This window comes from Periplaneta americana, chromosome 5, assembly GCF_040183065.1.
Source record: "Periplaneta americana isolate PAMFEO1 chromosome 5, P.americana_PAMFEO1_priV1, whole genome shotgun sequence".
Taxonomy (NCBI): Eukaryota; Metazoa; Arthropoda; class Insecta; order Blattodea; family Blattidae; genus Periplaneta; species Periplaneta americana.
The window spans coordinates 116,256,927-116,284,926 of NC_091121.1; the positions used below are offsets into that span (position 1 = coordinate 116,256,927).

The 28,000-nt window shown below is 34.9% G+C and overlaps 1 protein-coding gene across 4 annotated transcripts in view; it reads right to left on the reverse strand.

Annotated features, from left to right (window-relative positions):
- Positions 1–28,000, reverse strand: part of LOC138700088 (myogenesis-regulating glycosidase) — a 465,840-nt gene that overhangs the window by 101,781 nt on the left and 336,059 nt on the right. Inside the window, exon 1 of one of the 4 annotated variants that reach the window (XM_069826409.1) lies at positions 5,681–6,179. The exons of the other annotated variants lie outside the window; for them this stretch is intronic. Within the exon in view, the coding sequence (XP_069682510.1) occupies positions 5,681–5,755 (75 nt within the window). The 5' untranslated portion in view covers positions 5,756–6,179. Of the gene's footprint in view, positions 1–5,680; positions 6,180–28,000 lie in introns of those variants that run through there. 4 annotated transcript variants of the gene reach the window in all.

Sequence of the window (28,000 nt, forward strand, 5' to 3'; positions counted from 1 at the left end):
ATTAGGCTACGCGGTCATATCCTCAAACGCGATTAAACTCAAGCCTTACCTCGCCCTCCGTACCCACCCCTGTCTACTAACTTCACTGCTAGAAATACCGTTTGCTGTAAGATATTTGGATGGTTCCTCGGAAATTATTTCTGAGCTATGCAGTGGCGACAACTCACGACAGAAAGTGGAAGCTTAAAGGAAATTAATACGTCGAGACGCATTGAAAATCAAAATCTGTAATTAAAATGTGTTCTATCCTGAGAGGCACGAAATTAAACTGTAGGATCATCCTCATATCCTTCATGGAGGAATCGCCATTGAATAAAACAACGAACACAGACGAACTATAATAATTTTACCCGCTATAATAAATACGATACTGAAGAAGAACCCACATGTGAAGATGACATGCCGCCAATACGGAATGTCAATCTGGCTACATAAAATTCACTATTATAAAAATTAACCAAGCTATGTTCCTGGGGGATTTTCTACTTATAATATTGTCGGTTCTGAACATGCTATTATCGGCGCAAACGCGTTGATCATGCATGAGGAAGACCTCACGCCCGCTTCGGCTTCGAGGAATGTTTCTAACCTCCTACAGCCCCAATGAGCTCTATAGTAATTAGTAAATAGTTTAGTATAGGGCTCACTGTACAGCCCTTATAGTATAGTGCAGCCGTGGCGAGAACGTGACTCGTGAGACATTGTGGCTCCCAGTGATAGCTGTGCTTGCTTTTAACCTCCGCCAACCCCCACCCTCTCACTCACTGGAGTCAAACTCCGTTCCATTTGTATTTGTCTCTGACTTGCGAGTGGCATATGTCTCTCTCGAAACCATGTACGAAAGTTCCAAGTAGGATGGGAGGGCGCATTTTTTGCTGTTAATATGAGCATATTAAATGTATGATTTGTTCACAAGTATTACGAGGAAAACGGTTGTATAACATAAAACGGCATTATACTACATGTTACTGATGAAACATTAAAAGGTTAAGTATTATCGTCGTCATCATCATCATCACCATCACCATCACCATCATCATCATCTCTGTACGTTGACCCTTTTTCAGCAGATGTACGAATAATGCGGTTAGCTCTTCAATTTGAACTCACTGATTTACTATGTGATGTCAAATGAAAGCTAGATGCAAGGACTTGACAAATGTTGAACTTTCAAATCTTTGCCAAAGAATAAATATCCGAAGCTTCGTTCTTTCGCTTGCTGTGTTGAAGCCATGTTTGCTACAACTTACGTTTGTGAAAAATTATTTTCAACAATTAAAATAGTAAAAACCAAATTTAGATCACGACTGACAGACAAATACCTTCGTGATCAACTACGACTGGCAGTAAGTGATATAATTCCTGATTTGGAAACTTTGTCGCAGAGACATTCTGAAGACAGTTAATTTTAGGTTGTGATATTGTTCATTTATTGTTCATTTTTTCTTCGTTACATGTACTAAACATTAGTTTGTAGCCTTGTAGTGTATAAAATTCTATTTACGTGCTTGACGTAAGGAAAATGAAAATCCGTTAATAAGTCAGACAGTTGCTTCACTTCCCCTTCGGGTGTCCGCCTCCCTCCATAGGTGCTATGCACGTTGCAGGTTACACAGTGGTTCGGCGCACGATTACATTTTCGCCACCGCTGGTATAGTGCAATACCCCCACCTATCCCTTCACTGCACCGGACCATCCACGTTGTAGTGAATGCCATGAGGCAAGAGGTTCCTCAGGCGGCAGAAGTGGGAGGCGACAGTAGCGACAGATTTGTAAAGAATGACACTACTTACCCATATCTACCTCTCACAAGCAAACATTCTCATGGGGACAGATAAAAAAATTATTTTTTTTTCCTCCACCATGTTAATGATGTCAAAAGAAGTGCTTATACAAATTTTGGCCACTCGACCGCAATTACGAGGCCGTCCAGAAAGTGATTTTCCCTGGGGCCGTTCACAGAAAAAAGCACAGTTGCATGGAAAGATTCATTGAAACAGATACAGCAATTGTTGCGCTATTTGTCATCATATTTCCCACCGGAATTGGTACATTTGTCATACTATGAGATCAATTTTTGTATCCTTGTGTCGTAGAAGTCAGCCGCCTGGGATCTGAACCAGCGTTTGACAGCCGTCTGCACCTGTCTATCGATCCCATGATATGACAAATGTCTCAATTTCGGTGGGGAATATGTTGAAAAATAGCTCAACAACTGCTATGTCTGTTTCAATACATATTTCCAATGAAACTGTGTTTTTTTTCTCTTAACGGCCCCTGGTGAGCTTTTTTTACGGCCCTCGTAATTGCGGTCGAATGGCCAAAATTTTATAAGCACTTGTTTTGACATTATTAACTTGGTGCAAGAAAAGAAAAAACTTTTTTATCTGTCCCCATCAGAATGTTGCTTGTCAGACAAATTTTTCGGTGGCGAAAAATCGGCAGAGACTAAAACTACATAGTCAAACTGACCATTACATAAGTACAGAATATCGCAGAAGACGACACGGTAAGAGTGTAGAAACTTCCTCACTTCCTACATGAAGAAATCGCCACTATAAATAAATATAGTAAATGTAGTCGTAATGACTTTCACAGAATGAAGTTTACCCTCAAACTTGGAGAAATAAATCGCTAGGGAATGAAAAGGTCGACTGGTCATTAACATTTAGTACTATTTAAAACAAATACAAACGAATTAACTGACTCCATTTTTCTATATTCTCTTTTACATAGAGTCATAGACTACCTCGTTGTTAGGTAAGATCTGAATTATTATGGTTTCTATTGCTGTCTGTTCCACCTCCCCCTGGTCCCCACCCCTGGGAAAAAGGTCTGAATTCAACGCTGTTCTGTAGTGTAGTGGTTACAAGAGAAATAGCCTATCTCAGTAGACAACGAAGAACTCAAGGGCGAAAAAATAATTTGGAACGTAAGTAAAGCTGGGAAGAATTATCGCAGACTTACACCAAGAAAAGGGACACTGTCCCTGAATAGCAGGGATCCAGATAAAATCTGAGATCATTTCTTTCAAAATTTGGAAGAAGTGGAAGTGGAAGTTTCCATATGAAGTAAAGTGCGCGTGGATTTGTCCCACCTCAACCACAAGCCACGCTACTACGTCAACTGGAGCGGTTCGCATCACAAATTCCAGTAACTATGATGAAGTTTGTTCACTAAAATTAATTAATCTTATTCACAAATTCTATATGGAATATTTTGTGTCGTCGCTCATGGTATTCATACAGCAGATAAGAAGTTGCTTTATAGCGGCATGAGTTATTAAGTACCTACCAGTAGGACGTTTGTAGAGACCTATCAATAAACTAGGAACAACGAAAGCTACGTAACCGACTACGATATTTTTCCAGTGTATTTTAAATATAACTAATAAGCCAAAGGTGTTGATGTTGCATTAAATACTGCCAAAACTTTGCTTTCCATTTTATTAATTGCTAGGGATTCTATTTTCAGTAAATTGAATTCTCTACATCACTTTAAACCTCGGTCAGATTCACAGTTTTCTCGGGTTACAGCAGTAAAATTTTTGGAAATATTCACTTTTTTTTTTCTATTACTGTATCTTATACACTAATGAAAATTGGTATGTGTAAAAAAACACTGTCCTTCTGCTACATGAAAAAAATATTTTTACGATTAAAAAAATATTTATGTATATTTTGTTTCAAAATTCAATATGTACAGTTCACTGTGCAATAATGAAGCGTTTCCCTCATAACTCATAAACTTCTTAACTCTTTCATGTTCTCTCTCTTTTATTTTATTGCTGAAACTCATGTTTACAATATCATGCTCTTTCAACTACATTCCTTAATAAATTATATATATATTGTGTTAGAAAAAAATACTGATATTTGACCATTTTGGAAAATGAATTTATTTTTTATCAGACAATCTATCAAAGATAGAGAAGTGATCTTGCATCATATTGTAGATATGACATGCATTAACACACACAAGAAATTTCATCACAGAATGTTGGATAGTTTTTGAGTTATGTGGAAAACACACCATCACTGCACAGTGAACTGAATTTTGAAAAAAAAAAAAAAAAAAAAAAAAATATGTAAATAATTTTTTTTAAATCGTAAAAATATTTTTTTTTCATATAGCAGAAGAACAGTGTTTTATAATACTAATTTTCATTTTTGTAGTACAAGATACAGTAATGAAGGAAAAAAATGTTGAATTTTTCCAAAATTTTACTGCTGTAAGCTGAACCTAACCGTTTAATAAAATAATCTTATCGTTCGTGATCACGTAAGATTGGCACTTTTAAAGAAATTTACATTCTTAACATTAATTGTAATCAATAACGTTACATTTCTAAGACTTTTACTTCATATATACAGTACAAATTTCAGTTACTAAACTCATTAGTATTTACACTGTACTTTTTTATTTCAATGCATTTTCTTGTAAATAGGTGAGTACTTCTTTCAATAGAATAGAAAACTATAATATTAGCCTACTCTCTTTGTATTTTACAGCCACTTAAGATTTTTGCACTTAAAGGTATAATTTTATACAATCAAGTCACAAACTAAAGTTACATTTCTAGGACCCTCTTCACAAAGTTGCTGCAGATCTTCCAGTCATCCAGAAATATTCTAGATGCATTGGTATAAAATATAAATTAAGTCTTATTTACAGAAATTATTATTTGAGAAAGTTAACAAAATGCTCACAGAAAAAATTAACAAAATAAGAAAGTAATGTCCTTCTCCTAGGCTTTCCAATGTTTACATGAATTCTCATAATAAAACATCTGAAAAAAACACTCGGAACAAAAATGACAAAACTAAACACGCTGTATGCTAATGCTTAGATAATTGAACACAAACTCGGAAGACGACCTTCAACATGGAGTATTCGTATTGATAAACATTTGTTTAATACTTCATTATAATTTATTATAATAAATTTAAAGTACATTTATAATTCATAGGACAACGATTAATAAGAAGCAATATTTTAATTCAAGACAACAAAGACAATGTATGAAACTATTCGTGCTGCCATATATCGTATAAAGAGAAAGACATATTCGGGTTAAAATCACAAAATTTCAGTTAATAGAGAATTAGATCATTTTAAATTATATTCCAAGACTTATGAACTGTAATGTATCATTGAAAATTTCTACCATAACAAGACGAAAACAGACTAACTTTAAGAGAAATGAAGGTTATAAATTGGAACTACACAAAGAAAAATGAAATTGAACAGAAGTTCGAAGTTGCTTCACTTTTAGAGAAACTAGATTAATATAAACATACTTTCTGCAACACACTTAAGGAATTAATGAGGAAATACTCCCGAAAAATTTTACACGTCAAGCCTAAACGAAGAAGAATTTGGTGGTATATGTTTTGCTAGTTACGCTGGACAATTGATATAAGAGAAGTTTCATTTTTCGGCCATCTGAACTTATTAGCATTTGTGATAAATAAACATTTTAAATAGATAAACGAATTTACCTATTCTTCTCGAATTGATTAGGAAAATATACAGTTATGTTCGTATTTCAAACCCTCTTAAGAAGCTTTCATTTAAAGATCTTCAAATCCACACAGTGATATCAATAAATTTCTAACTTTTAAAATTACAATTGTTCATAATATTGATATTCAAGTAATCACACAGTATGCCTACATACCTTTTCAGGTTCCATTTCAATGTTTATGATTGAGTCCGATTCCAATAACCTTTCACTTCCTGTGCCCGTCGCCATTGTTGTCCCAAATAACGTTTATTGTAACGAGGCAAACGGACACTTTTGTCACTCACGAAAAAGTTATTTCATTCTCTTTGTATTCCGGTACCTTGACATTTGTACTGTAGAAGAAAACTACATTCTCATATACCTCTTTCAACGCTAGTTATAATAAAATTAAATTTAAGAGATTTCACTGAACTCTGATGTCGATCTATCTTACTCTACGCCATCAAAGACACAACAGAGTGTAAAAAGTACGTACAACGCTAGTTCACTTGACGCGGCCTGACACGGGGTGACGTGCTGGCAGGTGGCTATAGTCCTAATTCACCTTGAGATGCGAAGCAGCTCGTGAGCTCTGGTCTGATCACAGGCGCGAATAACACTTCTACCAGAAAGTCAGCGCTGTGGCACAATGTTTACTCCAGCTGCTTCGATATCTACGCGCACTCCCCCACTTCTGCTATGGATCTTATGTTTAAGTATCCGATTAGATATAGTACAAACCAGCGGTTAAATATTTAACTCGAATATATCTCACTGCCTAAGAATGTTATTTTAAGAGGATATACGACCTTGTGGCTCACTTTTGTACAGAATTAAAAGACTAACTTATAACGCTTGTTTATTTTCGTTACTCTGACGATGACAGTAGCAATTATATCTAGGCAGGGGTGACCAGAGTTCACTTCTGTAGTTGGTTTAATTAATGCCTTCCATTAATAATGCCTGTATGTCCCTTTTCGTTTGTCCCATGTTTAATTCATAGTTGTTTCCCTGTGTTAATTACAGAATCAGAGAATTCTGCCACTTGTGATTACTTATTATTTGTTAAAAATTTGATAAATCAGCATTAGTAAGTGACCATAGATCGTGAAAAGATAAAATGATGATGATGATGATGATGATGATGATGATGATGATGATGATGATGATGATGATGATGATGGATGTTCGTTCTTAACTTTTTAGGGTGACATTTTCATATGAATTACAATATTTCTCGGTATTTTAAAGCAACCTTTAATTATATTTGAGAGCGTTAGGTTGCTCTAAACTTCCTGGACATGTGTTGTTTCTCAAATACTTGACATATTATTTGCTGCAAAAATTATAAAAGTTTGTATTTACTTTGTATGTAAGTTAATGAGAACAAGAGTTATTTAAGTACAAATTTAGTACATAATTATTTTGTCCATATTACAAAATGAAAAATCCTACAAGGTTTCAAAGTGAAAACACTGATATCTTATTGAAGTCCTACATTGAAGCTCCTCAGGTGCGTTATGTCTTGTTACGCTAGGCCAGAAAAAGAGGTTATATTTTCATAAAATCTTTTGATTTCATCCTCTTCAGGGAAATACTGTCATGATATCGTCACTTAAAATAAAGCGGATACGCTTACTTTCTCCTACAGACTTGCAAATACAACAATGTCAGAAACACAATAAACTCAATTTGGCTAAAAATAGTAGTTTCTCAAATAACTGATTCATTTAATAACTAACATAAAAGGCAACAAAGAATAAATTCCGTATGGGTTTTAGAAAATCAATACAAGTTATAGGGTAAATCAGACAAATATGGACACTCGGATAATATGGGCACTTTTAAGGTAATGCCCATGTTAATGGTGTAGACGCTGCTGGACATGTGAACGCTACAAATACAATTATGGATGTGAGTACACTTTTAAGCATAGTAAAAATAGTGCTGTTGTTGGATTTTTACATGATTTACTTAAGGAATGACTCCCGCAAATGTGTGAGTAGTACCGAAAAAATATACAGGTGGAATGGTAGACAAACAGAACAATAAAATAATCCATATGCTGGAGGTTCTCGCTGGACAGACTGGACATCTGTTGAAATAATACACTAAGGGAAATACGGGCACTGTCATTCAGGGTATTATGGACACAAGCATTGAATGCAATTTTTAAAAATCGTTCATTAATATTTTTCTATAGAATGGATTTAAGAGGTAAATGTCATTTATATAATTGAAATTTACTTATATACTCTTAATTATCTGAATTATTGTCAAATACAAGTCCTACTTACTCTGACTTTTCATTCCAATTAAAAAAAATTAACATTAGATGATTTTATAACTTCCTTCTGAATACCAGGACAGTCGCATAATACTCGTAATTGTTTATGTTCATTGCCATAATTTTATTGATTATAATACAAATTATATACCGTACAAAATTTGGTTTGTAGAAATGGATTATTATCTTCTACAAAAGCTAGAATATTTTTCTTTGTTTTCATTTGTCTGTGTGAAGTTACCAAAAGAGTGGCAACAAGAGTCAATAAATTTAGAAAATCAGGAACATGAAAGCACTTGAATACATACGTATCTTCTTCAACAAATGCTTCTTGCATTTGTCCTATATGAGGAGGAGATTTTTATAATGAGCAAAATGGAGAAAAGTGAGTGCAGCGTGAAGGACCATGCGCTTCTTGGTACAATGAAGAATGTGTTCAGATGGAAAGCGATTCATTTTGCTGTGATGACTTTTCGAAATAAATTTAGAACATCACTTTGGCTTCTTTTGATTTTCGTTTTTTAGGGATTTATACCATTTTAAATAACACTACTTAAAGTATTTTTCATTCTCTTTCTCCCTCACTGAATGTGTAAAATAAATTTTTAATGTAGTCTCAGTGTTTACGTAAATATTAGATTTTTTTCATTTGTTCAGTGTTCTGTTACCACAACAGTAACGTTGTTCTATGAATGATTTGTGTAGAAAGCATTAAATACATGTATATTGCATTAAATGTATGCTTGAAAATTTAAAATGCATTTAATTCCTATAATGTCCATATTATACTCATACTGACAGTGCAGATAATATGAACACTTGTAAGGTTCTAGTAAAAGTATATAATATATGCAACATAAAAATTAATTTTAACATTTGAATGGGTTATACCTTTTAAATAGATATAAAGTGGAGCCTCAATTTTAGGTAGTTTGGTTTTAGGCAGTTCGATTCTAGGATGGAGTACAGCTTATGAATTTTGTCAAGACACTCGCGATGTGCAGTACGGGAACAACGTTTCTGTGCAGGGGGTAGGATTAGAAGGGAAGGTCGGGCGTGTGTCTACCGAGTTCAAGGCAAAGACAAACCCATTCCCCTATAATTCGTAAGTAGACTCATCCGATCTCGTGCGCAGCTCTGTAGGAAGAGTGGGGGAGTGTCTGGACATAATGCATGCGCTGTACATCAACTCAGAGTTCAGCTATCTTACAGGGTCCGCAAGAATAATGTTCACCATTTCAAGTTCTCATTGTATATCATAATTTTATCAACAGAGAATCGAGACAATTTCGTAAATTAGATCGCAAGAATGTAACAAATAGGTATATTTTAAAAGAAATGAATTTATTGGGGATGACTTTAAACATCTGATAAATAAATGGACGATTATTAAAACAAGGAGAAATTGTAAAGTTTTGACATCTTTTCATGGAAGAACTCTGCTCTCTAGAGAATTAAAAAATACTCATAAATAAAATAAAGCTAATTATTGCTTATGCCACCGCATAAAATATACTTCCTTTATATATGATAGTACATACTGATCCTTTTGAGAGAGCAAAGAAAGAGCATAATCTGTCCATTGTTTATAGTTGTTGGTCTCTTTACTGTTTTTTATTTTCAAGAATTGAACTGGAAATAGTATCGAAATCATTGTTGACAGTAATACTTCTCTTCCACTTCGCTTAAGGGGTTAGGTACAGCTTACAGCAGTAAAATTTTTGGAAATATTCAACATTTTTTTCCTCCATTACTATATCTTGTAATGAAAATTGGTATGTGTAAAACACTGTAATTCTGCTATATGAAAAAAAAATATATTTTTTTACGATTAAAAAAATATTTACATTTTGTTTGTTTTTTTTTTTAAATTCATAATGGTGGCAGTTCACTGTGCACTGTGCAGTAATAAAGTGTTTCCCTCATAACTCATAAACTTGTTAAAGTTTTCGTGTTCTCTCTCTTTTATTTCATTGTTGAAATTCATGTTTACAAAATCATGCTCTTTCAACTACATTCCTTAATAAATATTTTTTTTTATTTTGTGTTAGAAGAAAATACTGATATTTGACCATTTTTTAAAGGAATTCATTTTTTATCAGACAATCTATCAAAGGTAGAGAAGTGATCTTGTAACATATTGTAGATACGACATGCATAAATACATGCAAACAATTTCACCACGGAATCTTGGATAGTTTTTGAGTTATGTGGGAAACGCTTCATCACTGCACAGTGAATTTAATTTTGAAAAAAAAAATGTAAATAATCTTTTTTAAATCGTAAAAATATTTTTCATATAGCAGAAGGACAGTGTTTTACACATACTGTACAAGATACAGTAATGGAGGAAAAAATGTTTAATATTTACAAAATTTTACTGCTGTAAGCTGTACCTAACCCCTTAAGTACTCTCTGGTATGGATAATTCTATAGCTAAGCTTTCCACACTTTCACCCTTCTTCAGTCTCTCTATAACAGCGAACTTAGTTTTCATCGAGTACGAATTTCTTTTTTTTCTTTTAAGCATGGTTGAGCTCAATACGAAACACCCGACTACTACCAAGAGAAAACTGTACACGAATACCTCATCTTCGTTCACTCACTCCCTAATGCCTTATAAGGAAAGAATAAACAAGACTGCCTAAAATTGAGGCTCTCGTGTACTCTAAAATGCTTTAGGTTTTCAAGCTATTATCATTACTCAAGTGCAAGATATAGAGTAAAATGCCTTATGGTGTCTACATTTGCCTGATTTACCTCATTGGGAAACAGATAACATACTTACAGATCGAGGACTTACAACATACCGTACTATTGAATAAGAAAGGAAAGAAGACCATCCTTAAAGGGATATATATATATATATATATATATATATATATATATATATATATATATATATATATATATATATATATATATATATATAACATAATCGTTTCAGGTTATAATTAGTCCTGAAAATACTGTTACAGTTTACATAAGTATTCTTTCCATCTCTTCCTGATGCACACCAGAGATCTAGCCTACTCCTTGTTGGTCTCTAATTCAAGATCACTCTAGGCCAGGGGTTCTCAATAGAGATGAACAAAACTAACTGCCGCTCTCGCTCGCTGTGTTCGCTGCATTTGTCTTTCGAGTCTCGGCTCGTTATTCTCGCTGCACTTCGAGTCTCGCTCGTCATTCTCGAAATAACATTTGGTCGGCGTGGAAAGATATCGTAACTTCCAATAACATACATACATTATTGAAATAAATAACATAAATGTTTAAATGTTTAGTTATCAAAATGTTCTGGTTCTATTATATGATAATACCTACAGTTATATAAGTAAAAAAAAAAAAAAAATTCTCAAATAAATTTGCATTTCTAAGAAACATAAAACATGACATTAATATCTTTTTACTTGAGATTGCACACTTGATCTTAAACATATGAAAATAAAATTCCTAGCCTTATAATAAGGGCCTAGTAATTAAATAAAGACTGGGGAACGGATTTTTATACACTGAAAGGTAAAGATGTTTCAAATACGCTACTTGATTGTTTATACAAATATAACAGTTGCCACAGTAGATAAAAGTTCAGTCAGGTATAAACAACTGCTGACTTCAGGACTACGGGAGATGATCAACATCGAGTATCGGAAGACTCACAACCAGTCTTTACGTCAAGGACGCGACGTAATACAACATTGTCGTGCGGGTTTTCGGCTTTGCGGGCGCTGTTAGTTTCGTTTTCTCGATCGTTGTTAAACTCTAGTTCTCAACCTTTTGAAGATTGTGAGCACCGCACATATGTAATATTAAGTGAGCGAGCACCATGCAATGGAATAGCTTCAATGGGCCTACATGAATACGTAAAATAAAATAAATAAACAAAGAAATGAATTTTTGAAAGACTCACCAGGATAATGATATACTTGAACTTGAATGTTACTCAGAATTTCAGTAATGTACAAGGAGAAGTCGCTTATAGCTACATGTAAAGAGTCCTGCAGATGTGAATCAGTGAAATCGTAATCGAGCTTTGTTCTTGAGATATTTCATACGAGAGAAAGTTTCCCCCCCCCCATAGGTAGGTTGTCTCGAACATAGCCAGACATCATAGAAACACTTCGCAGTATTTGGAGCCTTCTGTCTTCTGGTCCCCAAAGACAATGATTTCTCCTTTTAAAACAAATATATTTCAGATTTGAAAGATGGTGAAGATCTATCAATTCAAGTTCCCCACGTTCAGTCTTATTCTTTTGAAAAATCTTGACTTCTCTGTTTAAGTCCACATTGAACTGAAAGGGATTATACACCAAGAAATACGCGAAGTCCTAACAGGTCTGTAAGATATTATAATGAGTGGATAGGAACACTTTTGTTCCGGATGGTATATCAAGGATAAGTTAAAGACATAAGTATTACATTATTAAGATTTTGTTCGTACAACAAAGTTTAAATTAAAAAAAGAACCTCAGGAGCGTTAGTGCTCGGGACCACTTTTCTACTTGCGAGATGAGAGCACCAGATATTAAAAGCAAGGCCCGTGGACGGTCGGTCGCTGTCGCTCTCCGATAGCGACAGACCGCCCAAAGACCTTGCATTAAAAAAGCACTATGGTGCTCGCGAGGACCAGATTGAGAACGTCTGCTTTAGGTATTCTTGCTCTGGACATTCGCTTAACATGCTGACATCAGTTACTTTTATATTTAATACTACCGGTAAAATATATATTCCAGTATTGGTTAAATTTCAAGTTTATCCAAAATGTCTTCATTTTTTTATGATTCCAGATAGTGTTCCCGGCTGTTCGGCACATGAACTTCATCTCAAGCTATAATTCTGCTTTCATCACTAGGGAGAAAGTACTTTTCCCTCAGGAGACTATAAGATTAAGTATTACGGAAGTTTTTAAGTAGGCACATGTCCATCAAGTAAGAGAAGTACTTTACAGACTGCTCACGCGAATCTTGTTTCGTCAAGTAGGGCAGAACAAAACATGGACCACTTTAATAATTACACTAGCATTTATAAATTATTTACACTAGAACACGCTATTTTTACCATTTACACTATAAGAAAAATGCAAGTCTACATTGATCAAACATTATTTACACTATTAAGCTTATGCACAGTGTTATGTATTGTAGTGCAAGGTATTTTATTTCATAATACTATAACCTACTTACTTTGTAAACTGTGTACAATAATGTAAATAATGTTTTATCAACGTAAGATTTCATTATTTATGAGAGTGTAACAGTAAAAATAGCGTAGTTTAGTGTACATAGTGTGAAGGACTGTCAGACATTGACTACTTTCAAAAGCCGATTGTCAGAAAGATTGCTTTTCGTCTCTATAATATGATCTTTCTTCAAATATTACTTTTGTGGAATATTTATTTTCAATATATCAATCTTATTTCATTATGTAAATCATCCCCTCGATTCAAACTGTCTTAGTGATGGAGATATTCCGGGCTGAGATGCCGTGGTCTAATGGTGTTGTTTCTACCAGATGTTTCGTCTGCTACTGTGGCAGACATCATGAGTGGTTAGGTATCCTTGGACGAAGTGTTCTCCTTGGTGAACCTGTGAATCGGGATTCGAATCCGGGCCCTCTTGTTTATAAACCCACCTCACTAGCACTGAGCACACTATCAAAACAATGACTAAGAGAAAACATGTAAAAGTTGTTACTGTATAAAAATAAGTTTGTTAACGCTCTGTTTGTTTTCTGGTTTATGTGAATTAAAGTGAATAAGCAAAAATTCAGGTTGGTTTTGTTTGTTCTAACATCAACTGATAATACTCGACGTGATAACACATGATAATGGTGTATAATAAATAGCAAAATAAGACAAACGCGCTATCATCACACAAAATTTAATCATTTCATGCCCGAAAGAAAACCAACGAGAAAACGTTTTACCAAGACATAATCAGTCGATGCGAGAACTGTCAATCAGGAAATAAACCAAAAAGAGGTGAGAATCAAATAAATACATAATCTCTAAATTTAATGGGTAAGCTAAATGTTATGCACGATAAAATATGTGACATGTTACTAGAATGGGACTCTTACATTCTGCCATAACACACTGCAGCAAGAATTATGTAAAGCATTTGTTGAGCTATGCTTTCCTTTAGCACGGAGTAAAGCTCGAAATAAGGCATAGCTGACATTCGTCGGATTTCAGCTAGCAATGTTTTGAAAACATAGCTATCCCACCACTTGTACCGGGATATCATTTTGTTTTTACTAACATTTCTAATATTAACCTGGCTATAACTCTGGATTGACGGTTGAGAGCCAGAAAGACTGTTTGTTACCTCCTTTTAAGACCGGAGTTTGATGATATATACCAGTATAAAATACAAACAAATCACTTTATAAAGGGAAGAAAAGTAGTGCATCCATTTACGTAAACTAGGAAGTATTATGAGTTGGAGTTTGATAATTTTCATTAGAATTTTATTTAATCAAAATACACTACAGTATTAACAGTAAGTGCTTTTACTCAGTAACTGAACTATCCGGGCGGACGTATTCATTATACAGTGTATAGTACACTGTCTACAGTACATTAGTATAGTCTACGATATGGAGAGTGCACTTAAATTGAAAAATAATCAAAATCTAGTTATTTTAAACACATTTCGATGCAGGCTTCAGTTATTTTTTGCATACTATCGAAAACGTTTTTAAGCATATCTTCTGAAATTTAATGTATGGTTTCTTGAATATAATTCTTTAATTCTTCAATTTTTGTAGGATGTTTAGCAAACACAATTGTTTTACAGTAACCCCAAAAGAAATAATGCAAAGCACTCAAATCAGTCGACGAGGTGGGCCATAATTCTTCGCCTGTTGAAGTAATACTGTACCACTCTATAACAGAAGAGGACCTTACGTACTGTAAATTCAATCTTCATTTCTGCCCGATCCGCACAGATAAATTTACCCAGACATGCTATCTATTGGTTATGTCGCACGGTCGTAGAAAGGGGGGAAATCATGTAGGCGTCCAATTCCTAATAGCAAATGTTTTCAAAAAAGAGCTAAGACAGCAACCACTAGCCTTTACAGAGGGACCAACAGAAACGGGTGGGGAAAACCGGGAAGTGACTGTGTGAAAATATACTTCAATAAACAATGCATTTTATTCACTAGAAAATACGATCATATTTCTGGAACGTACTATTTCCACTCACTCAGTACTGTATACTGTGACCGCAAGACGACTTTGACTGCATATGCGGTCTTGGTTTTGCGTGGTAAAATTCATGTTCTGGGAATAATAAGTTAATTAAGTAGTAAAATATCGCTGCAATCGAAAAGTATTGGGAATAAATTTGAACAAGGAACAAAAAAAGTTTCCTTCCCAAGCAGGATTCGAACCACGAAAGTCTTAGTTACTAGTCTATCGTGCTCTGGAGTGAACAAGGCTCTGAAATCAGCTAAAAGGGTCGGTCAGATTTTTTTGCCACTACTGTATATTAAAAAACTCAGGTGCAATAAAAATGAAGTAAAAATAAAATGATGTGCCTGTATTTCGTGCTCCTACAAGTAATATATCCGAATTATAGCCTACAAAATTTATATTAGAAGAATAAAATTGAACAAGTAATAGAAAGTCAGCTGTTAACAAGGGTGCCAGAGAGATGTTCTAATATTTCCTACGATTTTTTTATATTTTATTTATGAGTTCGATACGTGTTTTTACAGACCCTCAGTAAACAATTCAACAAAAGCGAGTGCTTCAAACTATAAATGCATGCGCAGGGTAATTGAGATTTCTGAACTGGCTATTTTCATGTTCAGTTTTCTCTCTTCTCGGCCATCCGTTTCCTCTAATTTTCTAACTATCTTGCTACCACTGAGATTGGATTCTGCAGGCACCCTTGGCTGTTAAAATTCATGTAACTTTATATCTATCAGTTTATATAGTGATTAGCACATATCAAACTGCCTTCCGTATGGCGTAATAAAATTCGTGTTTTGCTTATTTATACACAGATGGCTCCGCTGTGTAGCAGCATACAGAGTCCGTGGATATCCAGAGTACGGCAATCGTTTGAGCCGGCAAATGCCGACAAATCCGCCATTGTTAGTCCAGCGCGCTATGCAGTATACAGTTGCATAGGGAAAGAATGCAATTTAAATGCGAAAAAATGCAATGCTACTGTGTTCAGAACTGTTCACAGAGAACTGAAAAAAGCGCACATTTGTTTTCTCTGTGACAAGGAGAAAGAAATAAGGAAAAAGGAAAGAAGTGACTATAAATATAAAAAGGAACGATCCGCTACCTAAGCGAGCATACATTGTGAGATTAATGAATGACTGTATTTTGATATTTATTTTTTTTCAAAATTTGGGCCCCAAAATATTTTTATGAAACTAATCTAGAATTTAAGTTGATTCAGCAATGATATTTCTGCATTAAACAAATGAAAGTCACGTCCAATTAGTATCAGTGTCAAATTTTTACCATCTTCTCCCTTTCAAATCAAGCATTTCTGAATTTAATCCTATTTGCTATTTGCAAGAATGACATAATATATTTGTGAAGTTCTGAATTTATTCTTGAGACAAGATTGTATTGTTTGGCTCGATTAGAAAATACAAAGACCGTAGAAACTAGAAACCCTATTAAGGTTATACTGATGTGAAATTTCAATTTTTTAAACTATTCTAAGTAGATCTATGAAATTTTGTACTTTTAATTTGTAATTTTAAATTGTGCAAATTTAGATTTTCAAAAATTGCTACTATTTTGGCCAGAATTTTTGTCTACATACGTGTCAGACCTTCAGAAACGAAACTTACTATACAATTTTCCTCTTTATTTTACTAAAAATAATTAAACATATTTAATGCACTAAAACTGTAAAAACAGAAAAATTCAACTCGAGCGTAAAAAACTTAATATTAAAAAATACCTCTTCTGGCTGAAATGCATAGAATATATAATCAGGCAGTACATCTCACTTGACGATAGGTGTCAGAGGAAGACAATTGTTTGTAAGTATTCGAAGTGTGATTAGTGGAATATGTAGTTAATCGGCGAAGTATGCATTGGAGGGGGAAAGAAACTTGCCACCCTACCCCATTATCTCCTGGCCTAGTTTTCTCATGAGTGATGCCTTATTGGTGGTACTTATGAGGTTCAAATCTGTCTTCGGACAATTGACTAAACAACAAGAACAACAAAAAAATGAGTGTTAGGTATAATACTGATAGTAAGTTTTGTTAAGAACATATTCAAAAACCTCTACAAAAAACCATGCATGTAGTACAGAATCTGTAGAAAGAGTAGCATTTTTAGCAATGCAAAATTTACAGAAAATTAAAGTGGAGAAAATTGACTTCAAAAGTTTGGGATAATAATAATTAACCAGGTCTCTGTCTTTTTTATTTTCTAGGCATTTTGAAACATATAGAACTATCATATTATATACAGAACTTATCCTTATATACACTACCACGCTGTGCACACCTAACCTACACTAGTAAATAAAGATGACTAAAAAATTATGTAATCTTATGAAATCACTATAATAGATAAATGTTATTTACAAATCACTATGGACTATAGACACTATTATAACACTAACAATAAAACTGTTAGAAACTTGCAAATATTTCTTGTATCACAAACAAAAACCAAGCATGGAAAACACGTTGTTATGGCTACTAGCAACAAGTGGAATTTTCCTTTAGATAAGAGTTGTGCTCTCCTTTGCAACTGAATATCTTTTAAAGGAAAGCAGCCTTTGAAGTAGGTCTAACGCCTGTTGGATTCTATGAAGAAATATTTCGAGAAGTCAAGAAGCTACACTGGCTCAATCGGAAATCTAATATAATAAATAATGTATGAAATATAGCGTAATTTCCAAAATGGTCGCATAATTCAGAGTGGAGGTTGTGGACGGAGAATTTAAATTAACAGTCAGAGCCCGCAGCCGTTTAAAATGTGACCCTAAACAGCTGATAGACCGGTCGTATGGTCATGAAAATTGGCAGAGGGCATCTTTAGATCATAAATGAATTTTTAAAGATAAAAACAAAGAAACGATTTTTTTTTACAAAAAATGACAAAATCTCACATCAGTGTATCCTTGGGGACATTATAATGAAATTACTAACTTCCATACTTTTAAAGCTAAACTCACAAAATGTTTATCACTAGTACTCGTATATCTGGTTGATAATAACACATGTACAAACTTTCGTCTCTCTCTATGATAAGTGGTTTGCACTTTATTAATAACTTAATTATATAGTGTATTGCTTAATGCAAAAAGTCCCTTGCGTCACAATTTACATAATTTTTATTGATATTCACTTATAAGATTCTTTATATACATTGGAACAAACATTACTATTGGAATTTTCTGTACAGCGAATGGGTAAATTACTAGGAATTTTTATGACTATTAATTGTTTTTATTTACTAAAAAATTCTAGCAATTTACTTATTAATTTTACAGCAAAACCTTATAGTAAGCTTTGATTCCATGTATGTAAGGAGCCATGTAAGTGAAAATCACTTAAGAATAATGTCAATAAAATTGTAGTGCGACTTTTTATATAAAGCGGTTCAATATTTTAATAAAATAATTAATAAACTGCGAACCACGTACCATAGGCGGATGCAATTTTGTACACTTGTCACTAATAAGCAGATATACCAGTGATCAAAATTTGGTGAATCTAGCTTCGTAAGTATGGTAGTTATTGGTTTCACTGTTGTGAACTCTTAAAACTAATAAACTTCGAGAAATTTCAGTATAGTGGGCCCTTATATGCGGAAGCCGGAGAGTTTGCACGAGGAATGCAGTTGGAAATGTTTAGATTTATTGTTATTTTATTTGCAAAATTGTTGTTTTCATTTGTTACTTGTAATTTATTAAGTTCATGCTGCTGTAATACCTATAACTGTGACGTTTATGAAGGAGTATATTGAACACTTAAATGCGTATTTATGCTGTAATAATTATTAAATGAAGTTTTTATACATTAGTATGTTGACTGATAATAATATTCTATAATGTGAGAAGATCCTTTAGACGTTTTTGCCCTTCAAATTAAAAATATCTGAGTTTTACTTCAAATATTCCTATCCCTAGCGTGTTGAAAAGGACTAACAATGGCGGCCGACTCGGTGATTGCGCTACTCTGTATATCCACGGACTCTGGCAGCATACACTGCTCTGGCAGCATATTTCCCGCTATAGTGTGAAGGCTAAAGCACTTTTGTCTCCACACATATTACATAGTTCATACACTCATAGTTCTCGTGGCGTAGTGTATTACGATCTTATACAATGATGAATAAGAGGCAGTTCAAGAGTACCGAGATAAAGTGGATAATGCCCGAGTCAAAAGATGAAGTCTGTCTAGTAAGCTAAGAAACCAAGACGTTGAGTTAAACACACTCTTTTCTATACCTTGCGCAAATGGGAAAAGCTTGAGACTGCCTAAAACAGAGATGAAAAGTTTCGAGGGAGAAGTAATAGATTTGTCAGGTTATTGGAACTTGTTCTAAAAAATACACGAAGTAAAGATTTATAAAATGAGGTTAAGCTCCAGTATCTAGCACAAGCCACAGCTAAAGGAAGTAGGGCAAACACAAGCCACAGCTAAAGGAAGTTGGGCAAGAAACACTGTGGAAGTGTAGAACATAGCTATGAAAAAGCCATTGACTGTTTGCGAATTATTTTTGGCAAAGAAGAATTTGCTCACAGAGTTTTACGTAAGAGAGTTAATAAATTTATCAATGAATCAACGAATTAAATTAAGTTCTTCGCAGTTATATGATAATTTAGAATCTAATTGGACTTTTCTTCAATCAATAGGAATGATAGATGAGAAATATGTCGTACTTGAGAAAACTCCATGAGTGTGCTTAAAAGCACATCAGCCAGGAAAACAACAGACACGCGAATCAATAGTTATGTGTTTAGGTTACAACAGTTACTGATCTTTCTGAAAAGTGGTGTAGGAGAAGAGAAGATTCACATAGCAATGGCTGGCTTCAAGGATACGAAAAGAGGCTCACAAATCAAAAATAAAAAAGGGAACATGATGAATGTATGCTGCTACGATTTTTTGTATAAAAGATACCAAAACGACTCGCATGTATCTTTTGTGAAGAGATGCATGATAGCAGGAATTGTTTCTCAGTTTACAAATTAATAAATATCATAAACAAGAAATAGTAACAAGAAAGAAAGCTTGTTAAGTTTGTTTCAAGATAAAACACAAAAGTAAAGACTATAGAATCAGAATAAAATGTATAGTTTCCCAAAACAAACATTTTGGAACACTGTGTCCGAAATTAAGCAAGTCTAGAGAGAATAAGAAAGTGAAAGGAGAAGAAAAGAAGAGTCCATTGTTCTTCCCAAGAAGTTACCCTAAATATACATTAAAAGCAAGGCTAAAAGTTAATGATATTTATGTAATTAGTAAGGTTCGGATAAAGTAACTGTATCAGGATAGGCATCCTTGGTCCGTGCATTTTGTTTACAAACATTAACTAGGCCTAGTCGCGTGTCTCCCAGCCAACATTAGTGACGACGTATTAGTATATATTCAGTTCCTATCGGCTGTTCTGTCCATTCAAAGACGTTCTAGCTAGGGAGCGGGGAGCGCTCTTCCCAGCATGTAGAGTTTAGCTAGTGGAAGGAGGTAGTGTTTACTTAGTCTGAACCTATCCTATACAGCAGAAATTGCCAAGTCAGTCCAAGTACAGAGTCGGTCTTTTTACGTGAGTCCAGTTCCGACGCGCGGGAGAGAGAACAGAGGAAACAAGTGAAGACAGCAGTGGCGTATTACTCAGCATTGTTACTGTACGCATAGCTCTCACTCACTCTTTTTCTCTCCCTTCAAATACTCAGTACAACACTCGTCATATTAATTTAATGTTTAATCAACAATTATAAGTGCTAATTACAATACAATAATAATTGCCAAAGATGCTAGTGTTCTCGATTAAAAAAAAAACTATCTGTAATATACAAGGAACATCCTTTTTTTGTAATAAATTAATAACTTAATATCTCTTTCGTATAAGTTGTAACACAGAATTAAGACATAATTTCCGATGGGGAATATGTTAAAAGTAGCTCAACAATTGCTGTGTCTGTTTCAATAAATTTTTCCAATGAAATTGTGTTTTTTTCTGTTAACGGACGGCCCTGGCGAACTTATTTTTTACGGCCCTCGTAATTACGGCCAAAATTTGTATAAGCACTTCTTTTGACACTATTATCATGGCCAAAGAAAAAAAATAACTTTTTTATCAACCCTCCATCAGAATGTTTGCTTGTTAGTGCTCAGGATGATTTAGTGTAATCTAAAGCCTTTATTTCATTTGTGATTTTATATTGGTGTTGTGTGTCGTGTACATGTTATGGCTTTGTATTTTCCTTATTGTTTAGTATTTGTGTCAGTGTTTTGTAACTGTGTCATCGTTTTGTAATTCTGTTGTTTTATTTGTTTTATATTGGCGTGACGTTTTGTATTGCGTTTTTTATTTCATTGTGATTTTTGTGTTGTGTTTTGTACTTTTTTTAAATTTTATATTCATTCATTTTCGTACTGTACCGATATTATCATCCCGGGTATCCTACTATTCGTAATGTAGTCGGCCTGGGTAACGCAGTTGGTATAGCGCTGGCCTTCTGTGCTCAAGGTTGCGGGTTCGATACCGACCCAGGTCGATGGCATTTAAATGTACTTAAATGCGACAGGCTCATGTCAGTAGATTTACTGGCATGAAAAAGAACTCCTGCGGGATAAAATTCCGGCACACCGGCGACGCTGATATAACCTCGCCAGTTGCTAGCGTCGTTAAATAAACCATATGTTTTTCGTAATGTAATAAATAATTAACTCATTCTTTGATATATTTATGTTACATGCATGCATGCATCCATACACATACATACATACATACATACATACATACATACATACATACATACATACATACATACATACATACATACATACATACATACAGTCCACACCTGTGGAGTAACGGTCAGCGCGTCTGGCTGCGAAATCAGGTGGCCCGGGTTCGAATCCCGGTCGGGACAATTTACCTGGTTGAGGTTTTTCCCTCAACCCAATACGGTGCTGGACCCCGGACTCATTTCACCGGCATTATCACCTTCATATCATTCAGACGCTAAATAACCTAGATGTTGATGCAGCGTCGTAAAATAACCCAATAAAATAAAAAAATACATACATACATACATAAATTGTTAAGGCATTTAGAGGTAATTTTTAAATACTCACCCTTCATTAACGAATGATATAACCGGCTTATTATTATAACATAAATATGCCTACGAATCTTAATTAATAAACAATATTAAACATCGCTATATGAAGTTACCTGTTGTAGATATTATGCCCATATAGGCCTATTATCAGGAGCCATTTGAAATATAGACACAGCAAATCACACGCTATATCTCGCATGGTAACAGAGACTGGCTTCGTCACGTAACAAATGCATCGGAACCTGTATCTTTCGTTGGCCTCGGGAACCTATAATCAGGACTAGGTATTTTCATACAAGGTAGAATGTGTGTACGTAGTATCATTCCCGTATCTCGCCAACTTCGCAAGCAACAATATTTTGTTCACTTGTACTGACAATCATGCAAATTTATACGTAATGATTACTTTGAGTAATAATTACTTTTTACTAATAAGTTGTTAATGATAATGATAAGCTATGACAGTAAGTGGGAGAAAAGTACAATAATATGTAAATTTTCCGGTGAGATCCTTGTAAGAGGTATCTAAACGGATTTAAATATTATAGCCTATCTGTGAGATTTGAATAATTTTAAACAAGGAGAAATCGAAAAGACTATGTAATCTATCCTAACATATAAAGGAGGAAGGCCTGTCACTCAGTTCTAGTTCACAAATCAAATCAGTTCTCTTAGTATCAACATAAGAAATTCGAATCTAAACTCTACCGAACTCATAGTTTTTGCATTATCAGCATAGATGGTCTCTGATGCTCATAAAATAGACTTTTTGTTACTCCACTCATATACAGCACTACAATTCACTTTAAATCGATGCTAAGGAGCATTTCCTACTGTTTTTTAAATTGCTTTATTTTACGACGCTTTATTAACTGCTATGGTTATCTGGCATTTGAGTGAAATTAAAGTGATAATCCTACGCGAACGTTACTAAGCGAATGAACGAGCTCATTGATACTAGGTTGACCAATGAGAATATAATTAAACTGATAGTTAAACATATGCTGCTCAAAATTAATGTCATAGTTTTTACCTCCTACGTTCATTTGTTTTGTTTGTCTGTGCTTTGATGAATCAGTAATCAAACTAATATCACAGTCTAGTGTATACAGTCACGAAGCTCAATACATAGGGAATATGCATCCATAGATAGATGCTAACCACTAGGATCGCTACTATCGCCTCATCACATACAATGCGAAATAGTACCGGCAGAGTCTATTGTTCCTAGTACCCTCACAACTCAAGCTTCGTGACTGTATGTATACTAGACTGTGCTATTACCACAGTCTAGTACGTACAGTCGCGAAGTTTGACTTGATTTTTTGCTCCAAGCAGCTAGCTACTTTGAGTACTAGGAACAATAGAATGTGCCGACACTATTATTTATTTATTTATTTATTTATTTATTTATTTATTTATTTATTTATTCTGGTGTAGTTAAGGCCATCAGGCCTTCTCTTCCACAACACACTATTTCGCATTGTTGCGTGTAAAGATAAGTTGTATGAACTGTGAAATGTTGTGTTGTGATAAATGTTAATAATTAAAATATAATAATTGGAATAATAATATGGGACAAGAAGGAGACGTTTGTAAGGTTGTTTCAGATAAAGAAAAGTTGAAGTGTGTAGATTCAGAATAGGCCTATTTAACACCAAAGACTCTCAATGCATTGCTTAACTAAATTAGATTGCCCTTAAGAGATAAATGTGGTTTAATAATACAGTGTATTAATTCCTTATGGATGCGAAAATCAAATATCTAGTATTTTTACAGCACTGCTCATAAACTTAAATTTGGACCTTTTATTGCTGAAGCTCATCTCGATGTAACTGACTTTCCACAAGAGTGTTGTGAGGAAACTAAACTGTTGCTTTATCACTGTTATATTGCATTAAATTTTACAATGAAATAATACTTCAGTTTAAACGAAAGAACACTAGGTATTTGAAGTTCTGTCACCTAGGCTGCTTAAATTTCTAAACAAATCATCATTAGGCCTACTCCTTTCAGTGAATGTTTTTTATTTTATTCATTTTATTATTATTCTTATTTATTATTTTATTAGAGACATAGAAAAATTAAGTCTGTTATAATAAAATTGATTGATTATGTTTTATTTTCAATTCTAGTGTGATTATTATTGCTTAACCTCATTCTATCTTGACAAGTAGGCCTACACTACATTATTATTATTATTATTATTATTATTATTATTATTATTATTATTATTATTATTATTATTATTATTTTGTTGCTGTAATGGTAACTGCAAATTAATATTTTATTAGTTTTGTAATTCATTATCACCCCAGTCATTGACGGTTATATTAAATTTCGGCTCGTTTTGCGTGAACATCCAAAAAGAATAGTATTACTATTTCTCGTATCTTCGAGTTTTTGGTGGAATTTAATATACTTCATCAAAATAATATATGAGTCTTATGTATTTAATATAGTAGAACCTCTTTAATCCGGACTAAATGGGGGGATAAGTTGACCGATTTAACGAAAGTCCATATCAAATTAAATAACCGAATCCCTACAAAATGCAAGTTGTTCAACAACTAAATGCTAACGACAAACTGAATCGCTTACATTTTTGTCGACAAATGCAGGAATTAATTCAACAAGATCCGTTGCTAATAGATGTGCTACTGATGTCTTATGAGACTAATTTCCATGTTTCTGGGTTGAACATAATAATCCAAGAGTGAGAGCTATCTTGCAATATGCATATATAAATGTTTTGTTCCTTTGAAAGAAAATTATTTCACTTTTAAAACAGGTAATCTCCCTGTTTATGTTATGCATATCGGTAATTTATTATTGAAACAATATTTCTAATTATTCTGTTAGACTGACTTGGTTAAGAGAGAAGTTTTATATAATATTCTTATTGAATTAGATATACCCAAGAAACTAGTTCGATCAATTAAAATGTATCTCAATGAAACGTACGGCAGTGTTCGTATAGGCCAGTTTTTGTCGGATACTTTTCCAAGGAGATGCACTATCACCTTTACTTTTTAACTTTGCTCTAGTAGAATATGTCATTAGGAAAGTCCAAGAAAACGAGGAAGGTTTGGAGTTGAACGGGTTACATCAGCTGCTTGTCTATGCGGATGACGTGAATATGTTAGGACAAAACCCAGAAACTGTTAGGGAAAACACGGGAATTTTACTTGAAGCAAGTAAAGAGAGATGTTTGAAACTAAATCCCCCCCCCCAAAAGAGACAAAGTATATGATTATGTCTCGTGACCAGAACATAGTACGAAATGAAAATATAAAAATTGGAAATGTATCCTTATGAAGAGGTGGAAAATTAAAATATCGTGGAGTAACAGTAACAAATATAAACGCCATTCGGAAGGAAATTAAACGCAGAATAAATACGGGAAATGTCTGTTATTATTCGGTTAAGAAGCTTTTGTCATCTAGTCTGCTGTCGAATAATCTTAAAGTTAGAATTTATAAAACAGTTATATTACCGGTTGTTCTGCATGGTTGTGAAACTTGGACTCTCACTTTGAGAGAGGAACAGAGATTAAGGATGTTTGAGAATAAGGTTCTTAGGAAAGTATTTGGGGCTAAGAGGGATGAAGGTACAGGAGAATGGAAAAAATCACACAACACAGAACTGCACGCATTATATTCTTCGCCTGACATAAATAGGGACATTAAATCCAGACGTTTGAGATGGGCAGGGCATGTAGCACGTATGGGCGAATCCAGAATATATGTATATAGAGTGTTAGTTGGGAGGTCGGAGGGAAAAAAAGACCTTTGGAGAGGCCGAGACGTCGATGGGAGAATAATATTAAAATGGATTTGAGGGAGGTAGGATATGATGGTAGGGACTGGATTAATCTTGTTCAGCATAGGGACCGATGTCAGGCTTATGTGAGGGTGGCAATGAATCTCTGGTTCTCTAAAAGCCACAAGTAAGTATTCTGTTAGATTATATCGTGATGAAGTTAGGATATCCCAAATCCGACATCTACAAGTGGGATTCTATAGCCATACAGTCAACTCACTCCAGGCCACTGGTTAAGCAAAATAGTAGAAACATAATGAAAACAGATATCGATTCCCATATGAGGGAGATAACTGTTTTAATATGACATATAATATGATGTATCTAAATATTTTAAGAAAAAGACGTCTTGAGAGATTCACTTTCTTCAGTAGCTTTGAAGATACAGGCAGAGGCTAATCTATACGACATTGAAACTAACGTAATACGTCCAGCAAATATTGCTTCACATTAACGTCACTGGAGATAAAACAAATGTAGGGTTTGGAAATTACAAACATAACACTGAGTTCGAGCAAGATACAGGCTGATGTAAGCCGGACGCTGATTTCAATGCAAACTTACGAAGAGGAAAGTAATTGCAACCAAATTGTCCGTATATGAATACAAGTTCTAACACAACATTAATTTATTATGATTTCGGTGATGATGTTTATCATGACGATAAGGATGCGTTTAGAGAGTTTCCGTGTCTACTGCATCCATTTTGTTGATGTAGAGGGAAATTTAATAGGGGCCTATTGATATCTGCCCTTTCACGTTCCCAAAACTAGCCATAACCTCAGAAGTTTTTAATTTTAAACTTATTTTTCGAATCTGAATATTTCCATTCCTAGCTAGAAATCTTGATTCCAGAAGTGTTTTGGCTTGAATTTTTAATTTAATTCAGACGGCATTACGACCCATCACAGCGATCTTTCAAGATCTACTGCACAAACCCTCAAACTGGACGTATTGACAAATCCATGCCGGCTGACTACACTAAGATTCGCTGCGTAGTACCCAAGTTTCGATCAGGCACTCCCACTCGTTCCTAGGTGAGCCCCCTCCGTGCGTCGCCAACCAACTTACTGGGAATGGTACAGATTAATGACGGAATGATGCAGATGCCTAGTAAGGGGGAACAGATATCCACCATTGTGGCTGAGGTGTTAGCGAGTCTAACTCCGAACCCAGAGGGCCCGGGTTCGATTCCCGGTCGGGTGAAGTTTTTTGGGGGGGGTTTCCCTCACTCCTATGGATGAGTATAGGGTAACTTTATCAGGTGATTGGAACCCCACTCATCTTCGCCACTTCCTTTCCCCTCGCATCATCCTTTCATTCATCATCCCGTTACTTCTTCTGGTTTTCAGATTGCTCTACAGGCTGCCCTCCGAAGCTGCTGGCTCCCTCGACCGGCCTCCGTGGATTGTATTCATGCGATGATGGATAGCTTCTGCAACGGAACCCGGAGCAGACCTTGTCGGGGGAGGACTTTCGCCTCGGACCGTTAAGGGAGCCTTGGGGGAGAGGTTGCCGAAGCATGAGTGATACATGGACTCTGTTGGCTGTAGGGACCGGTCGTTAAGGGAGTCATGTGCTTAGGTCTGTGCGCGTAGAGGATCGGTGGGCACGCAACTCATCCTATACAGGGAGGTGTACAATACACCTCAGGTTGTAGTGCGTGGGATGTTCCCTCCCTCCCTCCTAACAAGAGAGAGAGAGAGAGAGGAGGAGGAGGAACAGGAGAAACTCAAGAAAAATACCAGCTATGACTTTGTCCGCCACAAGTGTCACTATGGGTTTTTCAGTGAAAAATCCCAGGCCTGACCGAAACTCGAACCCGGATTGCTGACCACTGAATCACCGCGGGAAGTGTTTTTGCTTACCCAAGTCTCATCACTTCCAATATCTCCAGCGTCACAGGTTGGTCGATTGGACTTGAGCTGTGATTTGCGCGAAAGAGGAGATATGGAATCTGCTGACTTGCCCTAAGGCCCGTTTACACGGTGCCAGTTGGCGGTCCAGTTTAGGTGTCCTGTAACTGGAGTCCAGCTACTGTTCGTGTGTAAACACATTGGCCAGTAGCTTGACAGGCCAGTTTGGCAGCAGCTG